At 41.0% G+C, this 26,968-nt stretch overlaps 5 protein-coding genes across 60 annotated transcripts in view; 2 read left to right on the top strand and 3 right to left on the bottom strand.

Annotated features, from left to right (window-relative positions):
- Window positions 1-397: 397 nt before the first annotated feature.
- On the bottom strand, window positions 398-2,081 carry atp5l (ATP synthase, H+ transporting, mitochondrial F0 complex, subunit g). Its single transcript, XM_052047983.1, has 3 exons — window positions 1,936-2,081; window positions 1,441-1,601; window positions 398-595 (listed from the first exon to the last, which is right to left on the bottom strand). The coding sequence occupies exons 1-3, from the start codon at window positions 1,985-1,987 to the stop codon at window positions 497-499; spliced, it is 312 nt and encodes a 103-aa protein (XP_051903943.1). The 5' UTR covers window positions 1,988-2,081; the 3' UTR covers window positions 398-496.
- A 656-nt stretch (window positions 2,082-2,737) lies between these two features.
- Window positions 2,738-6,264, bottom strand: LOC127588858 (polyubiquitin-A). Of its 49 annotated transcripts, none has more exons than XM_052047789.1 (5): window positions 5,752-5,799; window positions 4,991-5,067; window positions 4,351-4,534; window positions 3,981-4,122; window positions 2,738-3,752 (listed from the first exon to the last, which is right to left on the bottom strand). In XM_052047789.1, the coding sequence occupies exons 1-5, from the start codon at window positions 5,797-5,799 to the stop codon at window positions 2,830-2,832; spliced, it is 1,374 nt and encodes a 457-aa protein (XP_051903749.1). In that variant the 3' UTR covers window positions 2,738-2,829. The 49 variants fall into 49 exon arrangements, with proteins under 49 accessions (XP_051903749.1, XP_051903762.1, XP_051903731.1 ...); XM_052047802.1 differs by having other exon boundaries at window positions 2,738-3,068; window positions 3,981-4,208; window positions 4,437-4,534; XM_052047771.1 differs by lacking the exon at window positions 4,991-5,067 and adding an exon at window positions 5,447-5,523 and having other exon boundaries at window positions 2,738-4,208; window positions 4,437-4,534; window positions 5,752-5,833.
- A 4,341-nt stretch (window positions 6,265-10,605) lies between these two features.
- On the top strand, window positions 10,606-13,904 carry LOC127588919 (acidic mammalian chitinase-like). Of its 5 annotated transcripts, none has more exons than XM_052047944.1 (11): window positions 10,606-10,739; window positions 11,166-11,198; window positions 11,330-11,377; window positions 11,472-11,673; window positions 11,747-11,818; window positions 11,948-12,113; window positions 12,199-12,323; window positions 12,406-12,505; window positions 12,916-13,080; window positions 13,157-13,240; window positions 13,365-13,904. In XM_052047944.1, exons 2-11 carry the CDS (start codon window positions 11,174-11,176, stop codon window positions 13,500-13,502), a joined length of 1,125 nt encoding a protein of 374 aa, XP_051903904.1. In that variant the 5' UTR covers window positions 10,606-10,739; window positions 11,166-11,173; the 3' UTR covers window positions 13,503-13,904. The 5 variants fall into 5 exon arrangements, with proteins under 5 accessions (XP_051903904.1, XP_051903905.1, XP_051903902.1 ...); XM_052047945.1 differs by having other exon boundaries at window positions 10,611-10,739; window positions 11,330-11,356; XM_052047942.1 differs by lacking the exon at window positions 10,606-10,739 and adding an exon at window positions 10,766-10,906.
- A 49-nt stretch (window positions 13,905-13,953) lies between these two features.
- On the bottom strand, window positions 13,954-19,649 carry nherf4b (NHERF family PDZ scaffold protein 4b). Of its 4 annotated transcripts, none has more exons than XM_052047895.1 (11): window positions 19,536-19,649; window positions 18,079-18,152; window positions 17,274-17,332; window positions 16,997-17,202; window positions 16,682-16,886; window positions 16,471-16,607; window positions 15,205-15,409; window positions 14,939-15,135; window positions 14,616-14,813; window positions 14,342-14,551; window positions 13,954-14,248 (listed from the first exon to the last, which is right to left on the bottom strand). In XM_052047895.1, the coding sequence occupies exons 2-11, from the start codon at window positions 18,117-18,119 to the stop codon at window positions 14,219-14,221; spliced, it is 1,488 nt and encodes a 495-aa protein (XP_051903855.1). In that variant the 5' UTR covers window positions 18,120-18,152; window positions 19,536-19,649; the 3' UTR covers window positions 13,954-14,218. The 4 variants fall into 4 exon arrangements, with proteins under 4 accessions (XP_051903855.1, XP_051903857.1, XP_051903856.1 ...); XM_052047897.1 differs by having other exon boundaries at window positions 18,091-18,152; window positions 19,536-19,648; XM_052047896.1 differs by lacking the exon at window positions 19,536-19,649 and adding an exon at window positions 19,445-19,466.
- A 6,004-nt stretch (window positions 19,650-25,653) lies between these two features.
- The window catches only part of cltca (clathrin, heavy chain a (Hc)), a 29,785-nt gene continuing 28,470 nt past the window's right edge, over window positions 25,654-26,968 (top strand). The window contains exon 1 of the mRNA XM_052047724.1: window positions 25,654-25,940. Within this exon, the coding sequence (XP_051903684.1) occupies window positions 25,899-25,940 (42 nt within the window). The 5' untranslated portion in view covers window positions 25,654-25,898. The remainder of the gene's footprint in view (window positions 25,941-26,968) is intronic.

Raw genomic sequence — 26,968 nt, 5'->3', positions numbered from 1 at the left:
GTTGTTTTGGAAGGATTCATGGTCTGATTGTTACTGAAACATACTTTTGTATTACACATTTTGTATGTGACAAGTAAAATCTGACCTTTTCGTACAAACTGACAATATACCATTAATAATACAAAAATGTACTTTGTTTTAAAAAGCAAAATCTAAAAGGCGTGACTTTTCATACAAGCGGTTTCTGATACTAATCGATCAACTACAACTCGTTTGCTGTTCCTACAACTTAAATAAGCAAAAATACTTTCAGGTACTGTACATAAAAATAATGAACATATCTGGGAAGCACTGAAAAAGATATTTCACCAACTACTCTGCCTACTTGGAGGTTGGAAAGTCAAATACCTCAGAGTTACTACAACAATGCATGAGAGCGACAATGTGAAGGAAACAGTTTTCATCATAATACACATTTTTTTATTGTTCCCTATCATTTTGTAGGATGCAGAGCATACAATGCTCAAGAGGAAAAGAAAATAGACAGTCCAAAAGTTCAGACATTATAGCCAATAATTCCTCCTTTTCCAATGCATTCGCCAATGTAAAACCACATTAGTACTTCAGTAGCCACCAGCCCGTTCCTTAGAGCATCCTGTACAGAAAGGAAAAAAAAACATTCTGAATGATAATTTAACAGTTACAGCACATAGTCTAACCAATGTAACAGACACAAAAGACAGAACATGAGTCAACCGTTTCAAACTGAATGACAGATGAGCTCCATTTCAAGCCTCTGAAAATACGGTACCTTTAAACACTTGAACCAAAAAATAAGTAAAAATCTCTCAACAGATTGCTCAAAACGTCAGGATGGCCGGAAAGGATTTTGAATTACCAACCAGAATTTGACCAGGTTCTGTACGGTCCAAGGTCAACCGGAGAGCATTCACAGTGATTTACTTTCATGCCATTTTATGTGACGGCTTTATTTCAAAATGGAATAAATTAATTCTAACCTTGAAATTCTACACACAAAAATTAATTCTGACAATTAAGTAGTTCTTGAAATAATAGATTTGCTCATTTAAAAAAATATGTTTCCCTCAATATTGACTAGTCTGCCAGGTCCTGCTACTCAAAACCATCCCACAGCATCATGTTGTGGGAGTGTTTTGCATCCCTGTAGGGAAGGGGGTGCCCAGGTGATAAGCTGCGCCTTGTTTCCTCCAAATACGACCAGTCCGCGGTTGGGCACCCATGCAGTAAAATAATCTTACACAGCACCGCTCGACAGTGTCCGTGTGGCTTTGCATTGTTATACTGTAGTTGTAAAAAGTGATGCAGCTCTTGCATAGGATTTCAAATTGTGCAAGCGTCAGGATCGTGTGTTGTTTTGCTGATAACCAACTAACAAGTCTTTTCGTCTTGTTGTCACTCATTTTTAATTAGCGTTTGGAAAAAGCATCATCAAACGTCTGTGAAACCACGTCAACGCACCTTGACTGTTGTTTGTCCAAGGCGTCCAGTCTGGAAACCCTTGATGATGTTGGATGCCCCCTCGATGGCCTTGGGGATCTCGGCTGGACTAGGTGGAACAAGTTCAACGCGGGCGTAATGCCAGAAGGTTGCTAGCCGAGGTTTGGAGTAGGTGACAGCGGCTGAGAGATGAGGAGACACGATCAGCCAACATAATGGCGGCTAATGCTAACGTTAGCGCTGATCTTCCGACAAAAAAAAGATCACTCAGCAACCAACCACGAACCAAACCACAATTAGCTATTTAATCATAATCAATACACGTTATGGCAACGTCAAAATGCGCCAACTCACAATAGGTACGACTATTTTATTCGGTGAGCAACAAGCCAGGATAGGTCATGGTAACTCAACTGACATAGTGGAACCAAAAAAGAAACAGCGAGTCCGAACTGGACACGCATTATAGAATTGCAACAAAACAAACACACACACACACACACACACAAAACTTACCGCCAACCATACTTGGCACTTTAGCGACCAGCTTTTGCACGGCTTGTGCCATTTTGAGACGGTAATCGACGCTGTTCGGTCGTCTAACGCTAGCCAACTGAATGTCACCTCCAGCTAAAGGACCCGTATCAAGAGCTGCCCAAACATTTGCCTGTACATAATTGCTCGTGTCTTAGTGATCAATAAAAAAATGTAAGTTGATCAGAAAATGGATGGCTGGATGCATGGAAATCATTATTCCATGCACGGTTACAAAAACTTGACGATGGGATTTCATATTAAATATTTCTTACATTGTTCATAGTTTGCTTTGGTCTGACTTTACTTACATTTCATTCATTATGGAATCATTAAACTGTATTGGCAGCAGATAGCTTGTTAGAGCTACTGCCCCGTAGTTGTGACGGCCAGATGAAATTTAAAAACACTAAAGCTTTCAGGCCAGATGAAGCCGCCAGTGAAGTCAGAATATTAAGGAAATTTGCCTTGGTTCTCATTCTCAAGCATAAATATAAGCAACTCGAGCATGTATTCCGTGCAACACTGAATTCTCATTGTAGATGACTAAAAATTAAGCCTACAGTAGCAGACACCAAACAAAATGGAGTTGCTGTGCATATAATTTTTTGTTAAATACACAATTTTTATCTACATTTAATTTCAGACATTTTAATTGTGATATTTCTTTCTAATTGTTAAAATCCCCGATTGGTGAAAGCATGGGCCTTCCCATTGCAAACACACCAACTAGTAATCAGAACTGCAAATCTCAAAATCCCTCACAACAAATTGTAACGGAACCTTTGTTGGGTTTAATCTTTTATTCAATCACATTTAGCAAGTCATACATAACATGTTAACTTCAGAGACTTAAGCATGGAATCCTGAATTGCTCTAGAGCCCACCTCGCAGACGCAGGACAAGATGGAGGGTTGATTCTTTCTGGATGTTGTAATCAGAGAGTGTGCGGCCATCTTCTAACTGTTTACCAGCAAATATCAACCTTTGTTGATCAGGGGGAATTCCTTCCTTGTCCTGGATTTTGGCTTTCACATTCTCAACCGTGTCACTGTCCTCAACCTCAAGAGTGATGGTCTTACCAGTAAGGGTCTTCACAAATATTTGCATGCCACCTCGCAGACGCAAGACCAGATGGAGGGTGGACTCCTTCTGGATGTTGTAGTCAGAGAGGGTGCGGCCATCTTCCAGTTGTTTGCCAGCAAATATCAACCTCTGTTGGTCAGGAGGAATGCCTTCTTTGTCCTGAATTTTGGCCTTTACATTCTCAACAGTGTCACTCCCCTCAACCTCAAGAGTGACAGTCTTGCCAGTTAGGGTCTTTACAAAGATCTGCATACCACCTCGTAGACGCAGGACGAGATGAAGCGTAGCCTCCTTTTGGATGTTGTAATCTGAGAGGGTACGGCCATCTTCAAGCTGCTTTCCAGCAAAGATCAGCCTTTGTTGGTCAGGGGGAATACCTTCCTTGTCCTGGATTTTAGCCTTGACATTCTCAACTGTATCATTGGCTTCAACCTCAAGGGTGATGGTCTTGCCAGTGAGGGTCTTCACAAACAACTGCATGCCACCTCTCAAGCGCAGGACAAGATGAAGAGTAGCTTCCTTTTGGATGTTGTAGTCAGAGAGGGTGCGATCACATCCCAGCTGTTTGCCAGCAAAGATCAACCTCTGGTGATGAGGTGGAATACCTTCCTTGTCTTTGATTTTGGCTTTGACATTCTCAACAGTATCACTGCCCTCAACCTCAAGAGTGATTGTCTTGCCAGTTAGGGTTTTCACAAAGATCTGCATGCCACCTCTCAAACGCAGGACATGGTGGAGGGTGGACTCCCCCTGGATGTTGTAGTCAGAGAGGGTTTGGTCATCTTCCAGTGGCTTGCCGGCAAATATCAACCTCTGTTGGTCAGGGGGAATGCCTTCCTTGTCTTGGATTTGGGCCTTGACATTCTCAACAGTGTCACTAGTCTTGACCTCAAGGGTGACAGGCTTGCCGGTAAGGGTCTTCAAAAATATCTGCATGCCACCTCGCAGACGCAGGACAAGATGAAGGGTAGACTCTTTTTGGATGTTGTAGTCAGAGAGGGTGCGGCCATCTTCCAATTGCTTACCAGCAAATATCAACCTCTGCTGATCAGGGGGAATGCCTTCCTTGTCCTGGATTTTAGCCTTCACATTCTCAACAGTGTCACTGTCCTCAACCTCAAGGGTGATGGTCTTGCCAGTGAGGGTCTTCACGAAGATCTGCATGCCACCTCTCAGACGCAAGACAAGATGGAGGGTGGACTCTTTCTGGATGTTGTAGTCAGAGAGAGTGCGGCCATCTTCCAGTTGTTTGCCAGCAAATATCAACCTCTGTTGGTCGGGAGGAATGCCTTCTTTGTCCTGAATTTTGACCTTCACATTTTCCACAGTGTCACTGTCCTCAACCTCTAGAGTGATAGTTTTGCCAGTGAGGGTCTTCACGAAGATCTGCATGCCACCTCGCAGACGCAAGACAAGATGGAGGGTGGACTCCTTCTGGATGTTGTAGTCAGAGAGGGTGCGGCCATCTTCCAGTTGTTTGCCAGCGAATATCAACCTCTGTTGGTCGGGAGGAATGCCTTCTTTGTCCTGAATTTTGGCCTTTACATTCTCAACAGTGTCACTCCCCTCAACCTCAAGAGTGACAGTTTTGCCCGTGAGGGTCTTCACAAATATTTGCATGCCACCTCGCAGACGCAAGACAAGATGGAGGGTGGACTCCTTCTGGATGTTGTAGTCAGAGAGGGTGCGGCCATCTTCCAGTTGCTTGCCAGCAAATATCAACCTCTGTTGGTCAGGAGGAATGCCTTCTTTATCCTGAATTTTGACCTTCACATTTTCCACAGTGTCACTGTCCTCAACCTCTAGGGTGATAGTTTTGCCAGTGAGGGTCTTCACAAATATTTGCATGCCACCTCGCAGACGCAAGACCAGATGGAGGGTGGACTCCTTTTGGATGTTGTAGTCAGAGAGAGTGCGGCCATCTTCCAGTTGTTTGCCAGCAAATATCAACCTCTGTTGGTCAGGAGGAATGCCTTCTTTGTCCTGAATTTTGGCCTTTACATTCTCAACAGTGTCACTCCCCTCAACCTCAAGAGTGACAGTTTTGCCCGTGAGGGTCTTCACAAATATTTGCATGCCACCTCGCAGACGCAAGACAAGATGGAGGGTGGACTCCTTCTGGATGTTGTAGTCAGAGAGGGTGCGGCCATCTTCCAGTTGCTTGCCAGCAAATATCAACCTCTGTTGGTCAGGAGGAATGCCTTCTTTATCCTGAATTTTGACCTTCACATTTTCCACAGTGTCACTGTCCTCAACCTCTAGGGTGATAGTTTTGCCAGTGAGGGTCTTCACAAATATTTGCATGCCACCTCGCAGACGCAAGACCAGATGGAGGGTGGACTCCTTTTGGATGTTGTAGTCAGAGAGAGTGCGGCCATCTTCCAGTTGTTTGCCAGCAAATATCAACCTCTGTTGGTCAGGAGGAATGCCTTCTTTGTCCTGAATTTTGGCCTTTACATTCTCAACAGTGTCACTCCCCTCAACCTCAAGAGTGACAGTTTTGCCAGTGAGGGTCTTCACAAATATTTGCATGCCACCTCGCAGACGCAAGACAAGATGGAGGGTGGACTCCTTCTGGATGTTGTAGTCAGAGAGGGTGCGGCCATCTTCCAGTTGCTTGCCAGCAAATATCAACCTCTGTTGGTCAGGAGGAATGCCTTCTTTATCCTGAATTTTGACCTTCACATTTTCCACAGTGTCACTGTCCTCTACCTCTAGGGTGATAGTTTTGCCAGTGAGGGTCTTCACAAATATTTGCATGCCACCTCGCAGACGCAAGACCAGATGGAGGGTGGACTCCTTTTGGATGTTGTAGTCAGAGAGCGTGCGGCCATCTTCCAGTTGTTTGCCAGCAAATATCAACCTCTGTTGGTCAGGAGGAATGCCTTCTTTGTCCTGAATTTTGGCCTTTACATTCTCAACAGTGTCACTCCCCTCAACCTCAAGAGTGACAGTCTTGCCAGTTAGGGTCTTTACAAAGATCTGCATGCCACCTCGCAGACGCAAGACAAGATGGAGGGTGGACTCTTTCTGGATGTTGTAGTCAGAGAGGGTGCGGCCATCTTCCAACTGTTTGCCAGCAAAGATCAACCTTTGCTGATCAGGAGGAATACCTTCCTTGTCCTGGATTTTGGCTTTAACATTCTCAACAGTGTCACTGCCTTCAACCTCAAGGGTGATGGTTTTGCCAGTTAGCGTCTTCACAAAGATTTGCATTTTTGCACCTTAGAAGAAAAAAAGAGAAGAACAAAAGTATTTTACACTTGCCCCTTCTTTTAAAAAAGGCAAACTTTACCATCAATATGCTTCACAACAGTGGACTCTTCAAAGTCGAATGGCTTAAGCAATGATACTCAAAATATGTTGCAGAATGCAAGATACAAGAAGATAATTTTGTGGGTGTGTAATTTTAAAACAACGACGTGTTACAAATAATGTTTTATTGAATTTATCCATACTGTGAACTTTCCAAGTTTGTCCAGTAAAGGTCAAACGTTTGAATTGACTATTCAATGAAATTAGAATAGATCTTTTTTTTTTCATGTAGTGTATGAAAACTAGACAAGACCTTTGAGGAATGTCAAGTGTGGTACTGTATATCTTCAACTGGCACACCTTAAAAATTACACGTTTTGTCTTTACACTTGTCCATATAATGTACTTGTAAGTTTTGTTGACAGACATTATTTAATTATTATTGACATGAGCTTGCGATTTCCCTTTTGCGAAAATGCAGTTTATATAAAAAATAATAATGATTATTGTGCATCTCAAATTTTATTGCGTTTACTGTGTATCAAAATATACATTTTCATAAAAGGTCGTTAAAGCTTGTAATGTTCTTACCGCAGAACGCTCTTCCAATAGTTGAAATTATGAGTCTGGTAGGCGAAAATGTCCTTTTACTCCATTCTGGGTTAAGGTGCTAGTATTTTATACGGTCGTCACCGGAATCGTCATAAAACCTAAACACGAACGAATGTCACCGTTCGTGTTTGATTCAGAGGCAAACATATTTAATGGCGGCGTCACGTGACGTTTTATTACGTGCCGAGTTTTATTTAGTCCCGAATGTCCGACAAGTCTTTTTCATATACTGTATGTAATGTTTTCTTTAATGAATGTTCGACTAAGTGTTGTAATAATTTTAGATTTGTGGTTAATTTGCAACATGCATGCTAAGTGAAGTCGTTGCCCAAATTTAATTAAGCAAATACTCTATGTACCTGTACGAATCAATTGAATCATATCGCCGAAGTTCTTTTAAACATGCTAAATCTGTGAGTAGGTATTTCCATAACGACCATGCTTTAGGTACGTGACAATTAAAATATTTTACTTTTTACCAGCAACACCAATGTCACCACAAATAGTTGGAATAAAAGAACAAGGTATGCCATTTTAAAGGCTTTAAAATGCGTGTAAAAGTCTCGTCTTTCTAATTCAAAACAATAGAATGGCCTGCGATCAGTTTTGAGCAAAAAGAATGAAGCTGAAATGTTAAGGCCTTACAATATGGACCGAATTATAAATATCATAGACAACTTGAAAGTGTTCCATTTCACAAGCCTAGTAATCATTATAGTGAATTAATTACATAGATTAATACATAAATAATACATTCTAATTAATAGAGCCAATTAAAGTTGACACACCGTCACTGGCGAGGAATGGCTGTTTTTCCTGGCCGTGCATCCTCATTGCATGCTCCTCATTCAGGATTTGGTGACACAAATGTTAGCATGTTTAACTTGGATGGATTTTCGTCTGCATGTCCCCATAAACCCCTCCAAATTATTAGTTATCGGCTGATATGAATATGTCACCTAGATTTCAACACTTTTTGGGCAGTCAACGCACATGAGTTATCCCTCCATTCCCGTGCATTTAACATTGAAATACTGCATGAAAATAATCAAACTGAAAACGGGGTAACAGATTAGATTACCCGATGCATCATATCTAAAAATAGATGTGGAAACCCAATTTTTAACAAGCCATAGCTCATTTTTCTGAGAGCAGTGCAAAACAAACCTATGGGATGTGATCATGCAAAATGTGACCCTGACGAAAATATGTTCTACACCTTTGCAGTATACAGTATAGTACAGTACTGTACAAACAGTATTGTATTTCAAATATGCCTTGTGTATTCTGCATATGGCCATAAGGTGGCAGGGTTGTAATCTGGCAATGTTCAGCAGTGTTACCCAAACATCCCCTGATTACCCTGTGATAAATGCACAGGTTTGCCCACATTGGTACCTCATTTATCACGGGTGTCATGTTCCGCGCCAGCACGTCCCCAAAACTCGTGAGGATAAGAAGATTCTAAACTGGATGGATGGATAGAATAATTACTGAGGTGCTCATTATTGACGGAAGGCGTGTTCTGCAGCGTATGAGGACTATGAAGCCTCGGCTTAAAACACCATTACAGTTACTTCCAACATTTTTTGGTACGAATGTACAAAGTAGGATTGATGGTTCATCCCAAAAAATGTATTCGTTCACAGGGGGATGAGGGCAGCCATGTCATCATGGGTTGGATGGCCTGCCACAGACATCTGCTGTTAGTTGAGTCCTGGATAATAAACTTGGAAACTTGGGAACATCATAATCTGACAGAGACTTAAATATTTGGCAAGGCTTGATGGGGAAACGCGAGATGGAGGGAACCGTCCTTCACTCCAGCTGGAGCTGAAACAATCAAAACAGACAGAACATGACACACGATAACTGCCTGTATCAGTTAATGTGTCGTCGACACATCTCTCCCCTTTCTCTCTAATATATTGGAAATTCCGCTATTTTATTGAAGAAATAAATGATTGGATTGAAACAAAAATTATGTGTAAAGCACCAGAGAACTAAAATAAAAAATAATGTAAAAATCATTCGGTTGGTCTTTTTACTTTTCATTCATTTGTTTCTCCAATCAGGGGACAGTAGGCCATGCCTGAATGTCCCTGAACTGAACCTGCGCTATCTCCAGTAAAGCTAGGGCAAGTTCAACAATACAATGGCATTTTTACCGAAACTATTGGACGGTCAACACTTGTTGTGAGAAGTGAAAGGTTACCTCACAATAAAATCCATGGTGTGTTTTCTGATTATGCCCTTAAGAATTATTTAGTGAACAACAATTACATTCTTGGAACAATGGAAACTTTGTTTTTGTACTGTACAAACTGTTCATTCGGATCATCACCCTCTTAAAATAATTGCAGAAGTCATTTTTTTACAAAAAAAAAAAATGCTACGATTGCCTGTTGACTTGCCGATAACCTCAGTTCAACAGATTGTGCCATTCTAACCATGAATCTAGTTACCTATGTCAAGAGTGTGACTTGGGCATTTTTATTTTGCCTGAGTCAAAATAAAGGGTGCCTTACGCAATTTTACAAGCTTTTCAAGATGGTGGCTGATTCAGGAAAAAGAAAATTCTACACAGCTGTTGACTATTTCCTTGATTCAAGGCTCTTTCCATATTTATAAATGAAGATGTTTACTACAATATATGCTGGGCAATAAAAATGACAAAATATTTCATCTTTTTAGTCAGTGTTTTTACACTCATTTACTGAGGATGACAATGAGACCATCTTGAACCCTTTGAGGGACAGCAGTTACTACAGTGGACATCTTATGTTATCAGGTTACAGGTTATCATTGGTACATGACAGGCTCTTATGGATGATGTGAAAGATGCCAAGACTATGTCGACCAATTGAAGGGTGAAACAGGACAGTAACCCAAAAGTCAGACGATAATCAACAACTGAATGGCTTCAACAACAACAACAACAAAAATTGCCATCTGTAGTGGCCCAGTCAGAGTCCAGCCCTCAACCCAATTAAGATGCTGTGGCATGACCTCAAGAAAGACATTCACACAACACAGCCCAAGAATATTGCTGAACGGTCAAGAAGTTCATGAAAAGATCAAATCTCCTCCTGACCGTTATGCAGATCTGATTTGCAACTGCAGCAAACATTGAGTTGAGGTTATTGCTGCACGACCAAAATCGACTCAGGCAGTTTTAAAATCCATTGTTGCATGTCAGTAGTTCAGGAATTTGAGGAAAGTCAGCTGTGACATGGATAATGACGAGATCACATTTATGACCAATCCGGATCATTCCAATGCTCGATGCAATGTCTACATGAAAACATTACAGATTGCAGACTCTGCTGTATAAATTAAGTTAATTTGGACTGAATTGACTTCAGCTCAGATGCTCCATACAGCAATGGCCAAATCACCAAACCGGACTGGTTAATGAACAATAGAATTCATAAATAAAGAAGCCGCAACCTGAACTTTAATGATTCACTGCTTTATCAATAAGTGGTGACGTGTAAGGTAACAAGTGTTGCGAAAAGCTTTGTCCAAACCCTTCAGTTAAATTTAAAGTGACTCTCCAAAAGCCATGGTAGGCTGAACTTGAACTTCCATTGAGGGGTGCAACATATTTAGCTCTCAGCTGTGACGATTGCAACAGTTTTTTTTTGACTCGTCATGTTTGGGCTATTAGACTCAGTTTTGATTATGAAGGCATAATAAGAAGGTTGAATAAAAAAGGGCAAGATTCCAAAGAGAATGGCACGCCTTTTTCAACCATATAAGTGAGACGTGAGACCATCTCTTCACCGCTCACCCATCAGCATAGAGAGAGGCACTCGAAGCTGTCTGTGTTGGTAAGTAGATACGTTTATGTGTTGAGTATTCTCAATTTAGTCATTTGAAAAAGCTACTAAATCAAAACATTATTTTTATTTATTTTTTGGGTGGTGAAGTGGGAGCGGTAGAATGTTTGAATCTATGTGGCAACCAGTCCAGGGTGTAAGCCGCCTCTTGCTCAAAGGTATCTGGGATGGCAGTAACTCAGCTGTGCCCGCTATGGGAAATGGATTGATGGAAGGAATTGTGCTCTTCATTTCCCCCTGCGCTTTCTCCAATCGTTTTAGACGTTCTTTGGTCGCTGATTCAATCTTTCCCACCAAAAATAAGAAAAAAGGTTTTAAAAAAAGACTTGATTCAACCATTTGATCAATTCTGAAAGGCAAGTCAAAGTAAAATCTTGCATCCCACGACCTCTAATTCCTCTTTTTGTACCTTTATAGCAAACACAATGCACAAGACAATTCTATTTGCAGGTAAGGTGCACAAATACATGATACGTCTGTTTTTTTTTAGGGTGGGGGGGGTGGGGGGGTTATGGTGATTGTCAGATTAACAGGTTGCATTTGAGGTTTCAACGTTTCTGATAATGTATGTCAATTTGCAGGTCTCTTGCTGGCCACTGCTTGGTTGGGTAAGTTCATGTCTTGCAATGGTTTGTAGATCCAGTGAGGAAAATTTGCAAGATCTCAATAGTGTGGTTATTATATGCTATATTTACATGCCATTTAATTTTTACAATCTTTCAGGCTCAACCGAAAGACTGGTGTGTGTCTATAACAGCGTCTCTGACCAACGATGGGGGGTTGGAAATTTCACGATTGATGACATCCAACCACATCTGTGTACCCACCTGATCTATAGTTTTGTCACCATCGATTCGAGTTTTAACATTTCCCCAAACTCAAGTGACAAAATAAAATTCCCACGCTTCAAGAATCTGAAGACCAGGTTAGACCTTTTGCATTTCAATTTGTCTTTTTTTTTTTACCCCCACTGGATATTATGTTGAGTAATAAACAAGCAAACATGTTTGGTCCACCAGTAATCCAGATCTAAAGATCCTTCTGGAGGTCAACCTGATGGAATATCCATTGTAAGTAAAGGTGGACGATGTAGCCACACTGTAATTACGATCATTGCTAGACTGGAAAGTTGCATCCCTCCCTTCGTCTGCACCCAACTTATTTAGTTTTGCCGCTGTGCTTTTCCTTGTGTTCATCAGTTTGCATCAACTGATAGCCACACAAGAAAATAGGAAGACCTTTATCCAGTCTGTAATCTCCGTTCTGAGAGAACCTGCTTATATGTTTGATGGGATAAACATCTTGTGGCAGGCTAAAACGCAGACTTTAATAGAAATCAAGGAACAGTACGCAAAGCTCATCCAGGTATGATCTTTTAATTCCCATCTACTGATGACACCGTCAGAGAAACGTGTGTTTTCAGCTTCACAAAGCCTTTTTGTTTGGATAGGAATCGCACGAAGCTTTTATAGCCGAGGCGGCCCAAAATGCATCTGAAAAACTCCTGCTCACTATGAGTGTCTCTGCTCAGCCAGTTGTCATTCATCAGAGCTACGAGGTCGAACACATTGCAGAGTAAATACACATTTTCAAAAAATTTTCCACAATGCGCCCTTTTCATGTTTTGCCGCGCGGTAATTCTTCTGTGTTTTATTAGCCACATCGACTTCTTCAACGTGATGACGTCCGATATTGAAATCATCTTTCAAAAAGGCCAACCATCTTTCGCCACTCCGGCCAAATCATTCAGTGAGGCGGTAAGTAACAACCAGCGCAAGCCCCCTTTTTACCTAACTCGGGGGTCGGCAACCTGTGGCTCTCGAGCCGCAAGTGGCTCTTTAGCCCCCCCCCAGTGGCTCCCTAAAGCTTTTTCAAAAATGTTTAAAAATGGAAAAAGATGGGAGGGAAATATATATTTTTTTGTTTTAATATGGTTTCTGTCAGAGAACAAACATTATAAATGTTTTCCGATGCTGTAAAAATGTGTCGAATAAATATTAAATGTCAACATTTTGTTTGTTTTTTATTTTGGTCCAATATGGCTCTTTCAACATTTTGGGTTGCCGACCTCTGACCTAAATCAATCCATGCATCATGATGTGTTTGGCTTGAACACCATCTCTGTTTTCTTGGCCCTAACTATTTTCCACCATACCTTTTTCCTCAGGCTTTTGCAGTGAACGTCTGGCATAAATTGGGAGTACCAGCCCATAAGATTAACATGGGAATTGGGGTATTTGGAGAATCGTTTATGATTGACATTCTGGGCACTGTTCACGTGGTGAGAGGCAATTTAGCTGATTTACCGGAAGGATTCTTATCTCGTTATGAGGTAAAATATGAGCAGCGGCAGCTTCTGTTTGAACAGATGAGAATGCGGTATTTCAAAATGTGGGTCTTCCTTTCAGGTGTGCTCTTTCCTGCAAGGGCTTCTTGGGGCTTCATCAACGACGCAGGTTGTCTTTGATGACATCGCTTCTATCGATGCAAAGGTAGTCCAATTCAATCAAAGGCAAACCCCTCAAACGGAGTCAGCAAAATGTGGTTGATCAAGTTACGTTAAGATAATACGAATGCGCACAATGTACAGTGAACATTTTTCCCTTGGCTCCGAAGGTTGATTACATAAAAAAATACCAGTTTGGAGGAGTTTTTGTCCTGTCCCTGGACCTGGATGACTTCAATCAAAGTTGCTGCAGCCATGACAGCAAATATCCTGTTATCCAACATCTGCACGATGAGCTAATTCTGTAACCGGGTAACATCACTATGATTCATATTTCATGAGTTGGAAACAGTACGGTCTTCCTTCCTAGTCATAAAGACAATTACACAACCTTTTTTTGGTAGCTAGCTGTGCATTAGATGAATTTACTTAATCGGGGTCAAAGTGGAGATAAAGATTAATTATCTAACCAGCCATAATGCGTACTTTTTTAAACTGCTTAAATCATCTATGAAGGCAGGATTTTTTTTTCATTTATGGTGTTTTTGTTGTCAGCCACTGATTGTAATGCAGTTGTTGCAGATTGTATTTTGTGTGGTTACCAGTAGCTGAAGATCATTACGGATAACTGTTGACACCAGTCTGCATATTACTACATGCTTTAATCGGGTGATTCTGGGAAACGAAATTCAATTAAAGCTCTCAATAATTTAATGTCGTGCATTTTTTTTTCAATTATGTTTTGACAAAGGTGTTCATTTCAGTCCTGGAATACAGAAAAAAATATCAACATGTGAGTAAAAAAAAAAAAAAAAAGTGAATTATCCAAGTAGCACATTTGACTGCATTATGTGTGATGCGGTAAAATGGAGAGAATATTTGTACGATTTGGATATTTTATGCACCATGCATATAAGGCTATTCAAATGAGTCGCCAGTTAATATTAACACTGACTGAGTTGAGGAAGTCCCATCAGAACGTGCACAGCATGGAGTGTTTGTTGTCATGCCGATTGAAGTCATTTCACAAACGTGAGACTTCTGTTTCTTCGCCCTGTTGAGAATGAGCCAGAAATGCAAGGTAAATGTTCTACACGTCGCCCATTGTTGAATGCTTGTTTAATTGTGCAGTGAAATATTTTGTCACCTCACTGGCGGTGGAAGAAAGTGTTTCGCGCTTTTTCAAGTCGTCATAGCCCTCGTTATCCTTAACGAGTAAGGAAAGGCGAGGCCCTCCTTCCTTCACAAGCATAATTACATCTTCAAGGTATTGGTCCTCCACATTTTGTCCATTTACTTCTATCACGATATCACCCATTCTTAGTCCTGCTTTCTTACCCGGGCTTCCTGGGGCCACCTGACCAAGAGAAAAAAAATATTACCTTCATGCAGTGTAATTGAAAGATGATATTCAACCCTACTTGACTGATGAAGATCCCAGAACACTGTGGTCTACAGCCAAGGTTGAAGCCATACCCCAAGGAGCCTTTTTGAAGAGAACAGAGCCTGGTCTTAGATGAACCTACAGTTTGCAGGCAATGTTCTGATGCGTGGACTGGTTCTCTGCTTTCCATTTGAATAGCATCATCCTCACAGAAGATGAGAGGTGACAGTCCTAACTGTAAAGGCATTAGATCAAGTATAGGGCTTCACTAACATTCAAAGATGAAATTCACAGATGCTGTGGTTGTATTCAACACACACACACCCCAAAAAAAAATATGGAATGCAAAACGAAACCAACCTGTGTGTAAAACTCATGGCCCTGCGGAATAACTGTGGTCAGTGAGATATGTCGGCCACTCTCTCGCACTCTTGTCACAATCTCGTCATGCTGTAGGAACTCCACAGACTCTCCGTTCACCTCCAGCAGTATATGGCCATCTCGGATCCCAGCCCTCTCTGCTGGACTGCCAGCATCCACCTTACGCAGCACATGAGCTGTCGCGTACGGAAACACGTTTCAAACTAAAATGCAATACAGGTGATGGACACACTTTGAGCACCCACCTGTACGTCCTGAAGGGGCCTTCTCGAAGCGAAGGAGGAAACCGTAACCTTCAGGCGCCAAATCCAACTCGAATTTTTTCGATCTATAAGGCAGATGGTGTGGAACCGCCATAGTAGGGAGTATGGGCATTTTTAGTTTAGTGTACTTCTTCTCACTCTTGCTGTCGATCACTAGGATGGTGATGTAATTGCCGCATTTTTTCATCTGCAACAAAATTGTATACATGATTTGAATTCAACTATTTAGTGATCATATCCATTTTAAACCGAGTATGTCTGTTTTCAGGCACTCAAAAGTGTTTCAACAAAGCCACATCCTAGCATGAAATGACTTTGCAATCAATAACTACCAGAGATCTGAAGACAATACTCATCACGAAATTCAGAGTTTCTCCCCTGCAGATGTTTGGCCAGACCTTCACGGCAGCCGCATTCAATTTCGGCTCTCGCATTTATAGTCCGTACCTTACGAGTATGTTCTATTGCGTTGAGATCAGGTGACTGATTTTGGCCAATTCCCTAATCTTAATCTCCACAGAAGGCAACAAAAATGGAAGATAACAAAATCATCCATTCATTGTCCTCATGAGGGTCACGGGTGTGGGGCAATTTAACCTGCCATGCATGTTTTTGGAATGTGGGGATAAACCGGAGTACCCAGAGAAAACCCACGCGGGCCCCGGGAGAACATGCAAACGCCACACGGGAAGGCTGAGGCCAAAATTGAATGCCTGACCACTGCACTGCGAAGGGGACGTGCTAACCAGTCGGCCGCCGTGCCGCCAATAATAAAATTATTTTCTTGTAAATCGATTCTTGAAGAAAAATACACAGCATCAACAACTCAAGAATACTCTGCAGTCGGTCAATTATCATCATGATGTACAATTCGGTGATGCCTTAGAAATTGTAAATATTGTACTGTGGATTTTCAACCTGCTGCAAATCACAGGCAGAATTCAAGAACAGGAAATCCAAAATTCAATACAAAACCAAAAACAATCTTCGGATCCGTAGCCAGCTTGTCTGAGATGTAATTTAATAAGGCAAATAACACTTCCTGCTTGGCCAAATCAGTGACACCATCTGAAGGGCAAGACTTTGGACTGAAAACAATAAGGAAGGCAGTCAATTCCACCAAAAAGCAGCAGCAGAGGTGGCCGAAGTGAAGTCCTGGTATAACATTTCACAGAAGGAAATCCACTCATAGATATTCCATCGCTGTGCAAATGATTGATCTTTATGTATTAAGCGAGCTGTTTATACCATTCTGCTGAGTGCAGAGTGTGTGAGATCTGAAGCCACGGCTCCATTCATCCACACCAGTCGATCCCCCTTGAGTACGCCGGCCTTTTCAGCTGCCCCTCCAGGCACCAGGCTGACAGAGAAGCAACCCTTTTCAGCTATGTGGCAAAATGGACAAAACTGAAAAATCCTGCGCAGTCTTTGAACATGTGAGCGCTACAAGTGGTGTTACCTCCAACAGGTGTGAAGTTCATGCCCAGACCCAAGACAGGATCTCTGGTGATGTGACACAGTCTAGGTGGCTTCAAGTCTTCACCCTTATATGCTTTGACAAGATCACGGAGGTCATGACCTTTGGCGGTTGCCTTTTCGTATGCGTCCCCGTCCAGAACCAATAAGCACAAGTGATGTCCACTTAGCTTTATTCTCCTGGCCACCTGATGCAAAATGACTCTTATTTCATCTGAAAGACATCCACAGACAAGAACCTTCTCCCGGATATAAAAGAAAATGCGGAGAGAATAAATGGAAGACTCAACTGGTTTACCTCCTGGTGAGAAGCATCCTCGACATAAACGTTGTTGACTTCAAGAAGCCTGTCTCCATCTTCGAGTCCACAGCGCCCCGCAATCCCCCCAGAAACTACATTTCTGATAATATGTCCTCGTTTCACCCATTCCACTCTCAAATGAAAGCCATAGGCCTCCCCTTCTTCCTTTTTAAGCACACAGAGACGTGGTCTGGGTGTCGATTCTGTGAAGAGAACGGTGCTTTAAGGCATTTGTCAACAGCGGATGAAGAGAAGCTCTTGCATGACGAGGTACCTTCGGTGAGGACCATCAGGGGGTTGTCTATTCCCTCTTTAGGATTAAATGTAAATTTCCTTCACAGCAAGAGACAAGAGACCACACCACTTTAGTTTAACGTGTAATTAAGGTGGGTATGTGCAGTTTAAATGTATCGGGTAAGTTACTTGATGAAACAATCTTTCACTTCACTTTATTGGAATTGTCCTTTGTAGAATGATTTGGTTTGCAACGACATCAACCCAAAGTAATCAGAAATATGAACAATAAAATGCATCAAATGCGTTAATTTAGACATAAATCAAGTGGAAATTATTTACAATTGGCAGCCCGTTGGTCGGGCAGGAGGCTGGGGACACCCTGAACCGGTTGCCGGCCAATCGCAGGGCACACAGAGACGAACAACCATCCGCGCTCACACTCACGCCTAGGGACAATTTGGAGCATTCAATCAGCCCGCCATGTGGGAGGAAACCGGAGTACACAGAGAAAACCCACGCAGGCCGGGGGAGAACACGCAAACTCCACACAGGTAGTTCCGGAACCCACGACCTCTGCACTGTCGGGTCGACGCGCTAACCACTGGACCACTGGGCCACCCTCATGACAATTATATGGCCAAAATACAACCGTAATCTGTGGAGATTGTTTTATTTAGGTGCCAATGGATTAAAAATGACAGTGACCTAAAATTTAAAATGCTGTACTGAATGAATAAATAGATACATTTAAAAACACTGTGAAATGTCATATTTTTAACATGAGCACTGCGCAAGCTCATGTTTTCATATCAAAGCTCTGTTGTTTAATCATTATATTCAACTGTATACAGTACCGTGTTTCTTTGGGTGGCTTCATGTTCATGTTTGAGCAGTTCTCTGTTCACATTAAAGCTGACTGAAAGAGCGGGGGAAGATAAAGAAATAGATGTTGAGACCAACAGGGAAACTTTCTTTTTCCTGCATTTCATTACTACCAAACCTTGAGATAAAGAGATCAGATTAAGTTTCTGGTTTTAGTAGCATGCAGTGAGGTGAATATTTACAACGTTTCTTATTTGCTCAAGGCCCAGCCCAAAAAACAGACTAATAAATGACAATCACAGTTCAAGGAAAAGAATACCAATTTGAACTTCGTGCTCTGTGAATGTCAGTTCTATACACTGAATGGAGGCATCAGCATTCAAGAGCGTGTTTGACGGTTAAATGACAGAACCATAAAATTGGGTTCAACTTTCCGAGAATTATCTTAATCTTTGCTCTCTTTCAAGGAGGGTCAGCTTTCCAAAGAACACTGTGAACCCTTTGTAATCTTCTGTCAAATACAATCAAAGATAGCAGTAAAAACAGTAGTTTCCACATTAATTGTTGTCATGGAATGTGGTTGATTAATTGTATTATTGATTCATCATAGTCAATTTTGAGTCAGGACCAATTTGATGCCTTTGGAATCATACAGTGAAGATTTTTGACAGCATATCCGCCCAAATCGTTTTCTGTTATCAATCATGTGATAGAATTGTGACAGATTCCGTTTGAAATACTTTTCTTGTTGCTTCTTAACTTCAATCAACTCCAAGTTAATACTCCATGAAGGACAATGATGATTCCCACAGATACAGGGATCAGATGATTGCCATGCTTTTGATAACAATGTCAGTTACATTTAATCCATCTCACATAGTGTAACAAACTACACTGCCTCATCCTCCCTGTTCTTTTCTAGTTGGACAGGATAAAAGTAATGCACTGAGTAGTACAATTTGGCAGCATGGAATTCTTCACATACTGCATGTGGCCATGCAACTTCTCTTTTTGGTTGGAGGAGAGCAAAAACACTTTGGTGCTACTAATGGATCACTGTTTGCTTTTCCCATCATAAAACGTTTTGGCCAGCAGGATTACAGTATTCATCAGGTTCTTCTTCACTTTGCTAATATTTGTCCTATGAGACACCTAGTTGAGTAGGAGTGGAAATAGAGACTGTAGTTTTAGAGTTAAACTGCATTAAAAGTACAAGTTGTTACCCATTCACAAATAGTCAATAGAAAGGCAGCCGAGAGCACAAGACAATGAATGAAAATATTAAACAATAATTTGCAACATGGATGGCGGACTGATGCCAAAACAAACAAACAAACAAACCAAAAACAAACATAACAACTTGGTAAAATATTTTAAATGTCGTACCTGTACTTGATGTCATGCTGATGCCAAAACAAACAAACAAACAAACCAAAAACAAACATAACAACTTGGTAAAATATTTTAAATGTCGTACCTGTACTTGATGTCATGCTGTGTCACGGAGCAGGAGACGTAACGGGGAGTCATCCAAACCCAAACTTTTATTCTTAACAGTGTGGCTCCTCCCCGGTGCACTGGGTCGGGGCAATGTCTAATCATGAAATTCGTGCACACATACAGTGCTTGACTTTGCAACGTTCACGACCATCTAAACACTGTAGCACGATTTGCTTTAGTAAATACGACTCCCCATTCAGCTCGTTCCCATTGAGTCGTTGATGACCCGCTCCGTATTTTGGCAACGGACGTGAGTGACACGTGTGGAATTACAAAAAAATACTTTTGGTACTGTTGAGTAAATATTTGCATTACCCTTGTTAGCAGAGTCGCTTCACAGCACGTGCAAAGGCAATCATACAATCCCAACAACCCTTTTTAATACACTTCACCTTTGTGGTTGGAATGGCGAGGGTTATCACGGGAAGTTAGCATTCAACAGTGACAATTTGGGCGTTCGGCGAGACGAAAGGTGCGTTCAAATACTTTCGGACATTTCAAAATGAAGCGGAAGAAAGCCATGCGATTGAGTTAACATAAATCGCTACAAATCTCAAAATAATGTGGGCTTTCTAGCCATCTGTAGAAACTGAAATATGTCAATAATAACGATGGGGGGGGGTGAGATCTCGTTGCAATGTTATTTAATTACAATCAATGACCCATCTAGTTACTTTTGTCACAATACGTAATCAAATCACTCGGCCAATATCAGTCTATAGTGGTTCTGATGTCAAACCTTAATCATTCAGTGAGAATGTTTTTTTTACTATCGAAAGGCTAAAATAATACAAAGACTCTGGCGACTTCAGACGTTGTTAATATATAAAAGTGAATAAATAAAAATAGTGTAGTTTGTAATTTTTTAAAGGTTCTATTATAAAATAAAAATAAAAAGCATTTCAAATTGTATTTTCCTGGCCACCGTTCCCAGATAGACCAAAATATTAGAATAGACTTGTGTAAATGAGTAGATGTCTTTAAAGAGATTGCATTCTTGGGAACGCAAATGTATTGCAGGACAACTGTTTGTAAAGGGCATACAGTCATTAGGCTACGCCCTTTTATTGTAAAACAATGAAAAACAACAACAACAACAATTAAAATCCCCAAAACATTCGCCAGGTGTAACCGTCTGGGTTGAATGTTTACCATCTGGCCCTGCAGCATAAGAAGCACCAGAGTTGAGAGCGGGGGTCGGTGACGGTTTATTCATTCATAAAAGAGGAGTAAAAATAGTCTTCACTGTATTTTGAGTAACCTTGCAAAACCAAGCATGTTCATAACTTTAAATGAAACTCCGAGGCCACTAGATGGCATTATGTTTCAAATCACACCGTCAGCCACTTGTATACAGTGAGCAAAGGCCCAAGTCTAATCAATTAGTAACTTAGTCTCAAATGTGGTTCAAAGGTTCTGCTCATAATTTCCGAGATTTCAGTAAAGATACAATTGAGATTGTGGAGACTTTGTATTAATTTTGAAAATTTAGAATCAGATTGTGCAGTGCTTACATGTATAGGTCTTTCGGATTCAAAACCAAACCCTAGAAATGTGAAGCGGACGAACCACGAGTAAGCTGCACTCGTGGTAGTTGTTACATGCTGTACATGAAATAACTGAGGCTAAATGGAGTTCAAGACTTGACTCCAACCAACAGATTGTCCCAACTAGTTTCTAGTTGAAAGATCAACTTCATGTCAGCGATAATATTCGTTATTTCATCTCAAACAAATGTAAATAAAATGCTATTCTTGAAATAATGAGATCAAAGTGCAAATGCACATTTCATGTCAGTACCTTTCTGCCATCTAAAAGCAATATTGAAATGCCTTTTAGATAAAGATGTATTAAATTTGCCTAGAGTGGACATCTTTTCAGATTCAGATTCAGAAAACTTTATTCATCGCAGTGGGGCAATTAGAGTAGTATCATCCATCCATCTCAAACAGAGACACTCAGAAAAGGCCAATTTAAAAAAAAAACTATTTATACAAGATATTTTAATGTTTCAAGGCAGGGGAGATGGAGTGAGAAGGAAGAGAAAGAGAGCAGAGGAGTCAATTGAGTGTCTATGGGACTTCAGCACAGCTTTCCGGATGCAAGTGACAGCCCTTCTGAGTCGCTGAGATTTTCCCAGAGGACGACAGAGCTCCCATCTGTACCACAATCCTCGCCAAAGTAGTGGAGTGCACTAGCGGTCAAAATCTGTGAAGGAGACTTTTTGTCAGCTGCAAGTCATTTACTTTGCGAATCATCATCCGTGCAACGGCTGCTCATTTTTCTTGACATTGACACTATTTCAGTTCTTCTGATGCTAAAGATGAAAATCAAAATGAATTAAAGGGGATGAAAATGGCTCTTGGAAGAGAAAATATGGGGAAAAGATGCTGCTGTTCTTTTATTTTTTCATAATAGCCTAAATCCATGGCCTTCTCTGTGACATCCTTAGAGTCCGAAGGCCACAATTGTGTCACACTTTACTTCTTTTTTTAATGAGTGCCATGGAAGTCATGGCTGTTTTTAATAGTGGCCAAGACAACCTCCTCTGCCTTGTCACAATAATTCCATCCATCCATCCATTTCCAACACAGCTTATCCTGAAGAGGGTCACAGGGAGTTGCTGGAGCCTATCCAAGCTGACTTCAGGCGGAAGGCAGACTACACCCTGAACTGGTCTCCAGCCAGTTGCGGAGAACATATAGAGACAAGCAACCATTCATACCCACATACACACCGTCATTGAGTGGGAAACTATCCCAAGCTGTCTGCACACAAGATAGGAGAGTGTACCACTACACCATCAGCGACTTACAATAAATCCACAAAACAAATTAAAAACAAATCGTGAGGCATATGTGTTTGCACTATATCGTGTGGAGAAATTTCTGGAATTAGCAGCATGTATTCTCTTAAGAATGAGGCAGCAGATAGTAATAAAGTGTCTTACATTGTGGGTAGAAGGATGGTCATGAAAAAGGGAACCAAGCAGCCTTGAAGTTCAGTGCGGCAGGAACTTTTCTGTGATCTGAAGGAAATGTGACCTCGTTCACCAAAAAAGCAAAATTGTGAAACGGACTGATATTTTGCTGTGCCCAAGGTTGCCGTCCTCAAGAAGAAATGTGTATATGCCTGTGTTTATGAGACCAGCGAACATCAATGACTCAGGCTGGGCTTGGTCAGATGAAACTAAGTTTTTTGGCGTTTCAAGTTTCAACATCGTAGGTTTGGGGATGGAAAACAAATTGGAGTTACCCAAAAGAGCACTTTCTCCACAATCAAGCACGAAAGTGGGAAATGGTGAAGGATGTCTTCATTGAAGGGCCAATGAATGGAACCACATAGTATTTTTGATAAAATCCTCCTCTCTTGTCTTGGCCTTCCAGCGTTACACTGAACCACACTGCCGAGGCGATGATGGAGTGGCTCAAAATATCTCAAATTCATACTGTGGTCAGTCTCCAAATTGCAATCCAGTAGAAAACCTGCAGAGAGAGCTGAAGATTCTGGTTTCCGACTAAAAACAGAACATCAGATTCAAATTTCACTCAACCCAACATTGATTAACTTAAAATTTTTAATGAGTTTTTTTCCCATATTTTTGACTGAATACAATTTCCATAATCAAGAAATAGCCATCAAAATACAGTCGGTTAGATTTTTTGTAATTGAGCAACCTCACAAATCTCACAAATTCAGCAGATGAATATACTGTATATCATTCTCACTAACATTGTAGTTTGCTGGAGCCTATCCCAAACGACTTGTTGGTACACAAGTGACTGATTGCCAGTCAAATGCAGGGCACATACAGACATTCGCACAAATGGACAACAGAGAGTCTTTAATTAACCTAACAAGCATGTTTGCCAAATCTGGGCGTGGCGTACTGGGGAAAAAGAAACTCTTGCAAGCATGGGGAGAACATGTAAACTCCACAGAGCAATCAAGGACCTTTCAAATGCCGGGCAGATTTTCCAACTGTCGTGTCATTTCTGATATAATTGTAATTATTGATTATGTAATAATTACTTGGGAAAATATTTTGTCATTTCGGAGCAAAGTAGCCCACTTGTCCTCTCTGCTGTTTTCATTTGAATTAATCTTGGCAAAAATATTACAAACTTTGTATTACAAAGTTTGTAATATTTTTGCCAAACTTGTAAATTGTTTTTTTTTAAAAATAGCTTGCTTTATACAATGTACAGGATATCTAGACAAAAGGCTAGAATGTCATAGCGGATTTGATAAACTGCATTGAAAGTATTTATCACTTAGAGAGTTACAGCCATTTAGAATTTTAGAGGATATGTACATAGATGCTAAATCAGCACAAAAAGAAAGAAAAAAATCTGTAGAAAATTGAGATTGCTTACCCAGCAATTTCTTTTAGATTGAGCAATTGAGGTAACATCCTCTGCTCAAAGAAATTGTGGATGTTAAAAGGGGAAACGAGGACTTGGGTACTCACTGTGGCCAACATACTACACTGAAAAGACCCAAACTGCTGGGGTTTTTTTGGTGGTGGATCCTACGGTGTATAATTCAGCTTGACAAGTCAGCTGTATCTGTTGTGAAAAGCACTTTTCAGAAAAGTTACCATAAAATGTAAAACAAAAGACAACGACAAAGATATCACTTCTATGCAGTTACTTCTTTTGTATGTAAAGAAGCAAGACAAATATGTTGATTTCAACATTTTTGTATGATATTTATACATGGCTCTGTTAAGCCAGTGTCTATCAGGTACCGTACATGGTGACCTGACACAGTGCCACATTGGCCCAGGGCTATTTGGTCTACGTTAATGTCGGACACTGGATAATTTTCAGAATGATAAAAACACTACTAGAGGCTACTCAGAGGCACGTGTGTAAATATATGAATGGACTAACAATGTCACTTACTCGCCATTGAAAAAGTGAAGGCACTAGCAACGATCTGATCACTTAACACACCAAACTTGATTACATTAATTTCTCTGCAGCATTTTCACATTCTTGGCTATCTCTACAGCAGAAACACCAAGATGTGTGCCATACAGTTGTACGTACCAGTAAGTCTCGGGGAAGCACTACATGCACATTTTATTGATATGAATGCTATTATTAATGTTCTATTTTAACGTATAACTCTAAGTGCTACTCAATAAGATGTCTGCGTCATGTTGTCACTTATCACAACCATAAACAATGAAATGAATGCAAAGCCCATCAGAACAAAATTTGTTGCGAAATATAAACCTAACTTCTGTAAGTTATTATTCACGATATTGAGATATGTACATCACTCTGAATGGTCGATGCGAACAGTGAAATTTGTTATTGGAGAGGCACTGGCACTAAAACATGAACTGTGTTTGTGTTATTAATGACTGGTCACAGCGTTTTCAGCGCGAAAAAAAATAAGACAATCGTCAGTTACAGTGGCAACATAAGATGGCTGCCCTTGGACTTCAGTCGCGAGGGACCACCCGTCAGTCCAGTCATATATAAGCCCTCGGTCAAGGGCCCCATGCGAGTGATTTCTGAATCCATAGCAGAATCACAAGGGGTGGTGTATGCGTACCAATATAAGCCATTTCTCTGGGCCAACCTCTGAGACACCAGCCAATGTCATTGTTTTGTCCTAGATGTGACCATGTCAATTGTCTTTTGAGCCCTTGTTAGCCCTATTGCAGTAGATTTTACGCATATTGACTACTTCATAGCTTCTACAAGCAATCACTTGGAAAACTATCCATGCTGTTATTTTAGAGTGCAATGAATTGAACCCCTGGTTGTTAATTGCATCTAATTGGTCGACTGGAACAAGTGTACAACGCGCATCACAAACGTAACGTCCATTCACACAGACGAATGATGTGGCAAAAATCAAGGCGCAAATAAAAAGAAATAGTTCCTAGAATGCCACGTTTTGCCCTCGTCCTGTATTTTTAATCCCATGTTTTATTCGAGAAATCAAAAGTTGGTTTTAAACACCGCTGTAATATCAATGGAAGAGTGAACGTGACTGTCCCAAATTCACCTTTTTAAAAGTGTAACGTTGTATTCATCCGCCATTCCGAGTACTTCCATTTCCGGGATGTGTTACGTGCTTGCTAACTTCAACCGCCATTGCGGTTCCACGGAGTCGGTGTAGTGGCAGCCCGAGGTTAGCCAGGGAAAGCTCGTGAGTCGAGAGTTAAGAGACGATTTGAACGTACCATCACACCGACAGCACTTACACTTATATTTTTGGAACCTCCGAATTGAGGTTGTTTGGCTGTCCGGCTGGGATCTGAGAGACGCCGTAGTTTGTTCGCATTCGAAGAAACCGGAGGAGAGTGAGGGGAACCGCCATGGCTCAGATCCTGCCAATTCGTTTTCAGGAGCACCTGCAAGTAAGTGGATGACTTAATTGTTTCGTTTATGTGGGTGGCTTTCCTTACATTGGTACTCTCAATTAATTTTCTTGTGGCGCTGGAGTGACTTTCTCGTTCAAAACGAACATTGCTAACAAGTAAAGTTAGCATCACCAGCTTTACTAGCTAGCCGGGCAGGGTGGATGACGTTTATCTTAGTTAGCATCTAGCCTTCAAGCTAACAGTTTTGTGAGCCGCCCTTGTTGGCTTTAATGCGTCAGTTTATTATCGATGGTTTTCGATTGAAATTACACGGCTGACTATGAACTGTGCTGACGTTAACTAAGCATTTCGTGTGCTTGACTCGGCCAAGTACACGAAGCACGTCTAACACTAGTATCACCTCAGTAAGTTGACGGTCTTAAACCCAAGCAGCTACTACTTTGGGGCTGCCACACGCAATTAAAATGCATGATCGTGGCACGTCTACATATACCCTTGCTTTGTGGTACTTATTCATTGCGAAATTGCGTGATGGTTACGGAAATGCTAACATTGCGTGATTTGTATGTGAAAGTTTCGGTGTAACCTCGGGACGCCCTAAAACATGTATAGTTGTATTAGTTGGATGAGCTCACGATCGCCCGGGTTTCAAGAAGTCATGTGATGTGCCGTTTTTACACTTTTTATTCATTTAAAGAGGCAGCTATAACTCAATGATATGGGATCAATTTAATGAATAGCACATTTGCAGGGTTGAGGATGAATGCAGACATTTGTTTGGATGGAATTGCATTTTGACAATTCACCTGGCCATGAATTAAATGACTTGGTTCTAGAACAGTAGTATGAAAAAAATGTTCACATTTAATTCCACAATGGCAGATGGCTACTTTTAATAACTTGTTCACAGAAAGTTGTGTGTCGCTTGTGCCCGTAGATGTGCTTGGTACAGAACAATTTAGCTTAGTTAGCACCTTGCATTCCCTGCAAAGAGAGGATGGGTGTCTGTGTGATGTCACATGGATGCCTTCTTACAATGTATTTTATTCATTCATTCATCATCA

Source organism: Hippocampus zosterae, chromosome 16, assembly GCF_025434085.1.
Source record: "Hippocampus zosterae strain Florida chromosome 16, ASM2543408v3, whole genome shotgun sequence".
Classification (NCBI taxonomy): Eukaryota; Metazoa; Chordata; class Actinopteri; order Syngnathiformes; family Syngnathidae; genus Hippocampus; species Hippocampus zosterae.
This window is presented reverse-complemented; position numbering and strand designations above follow the sequence as displayed.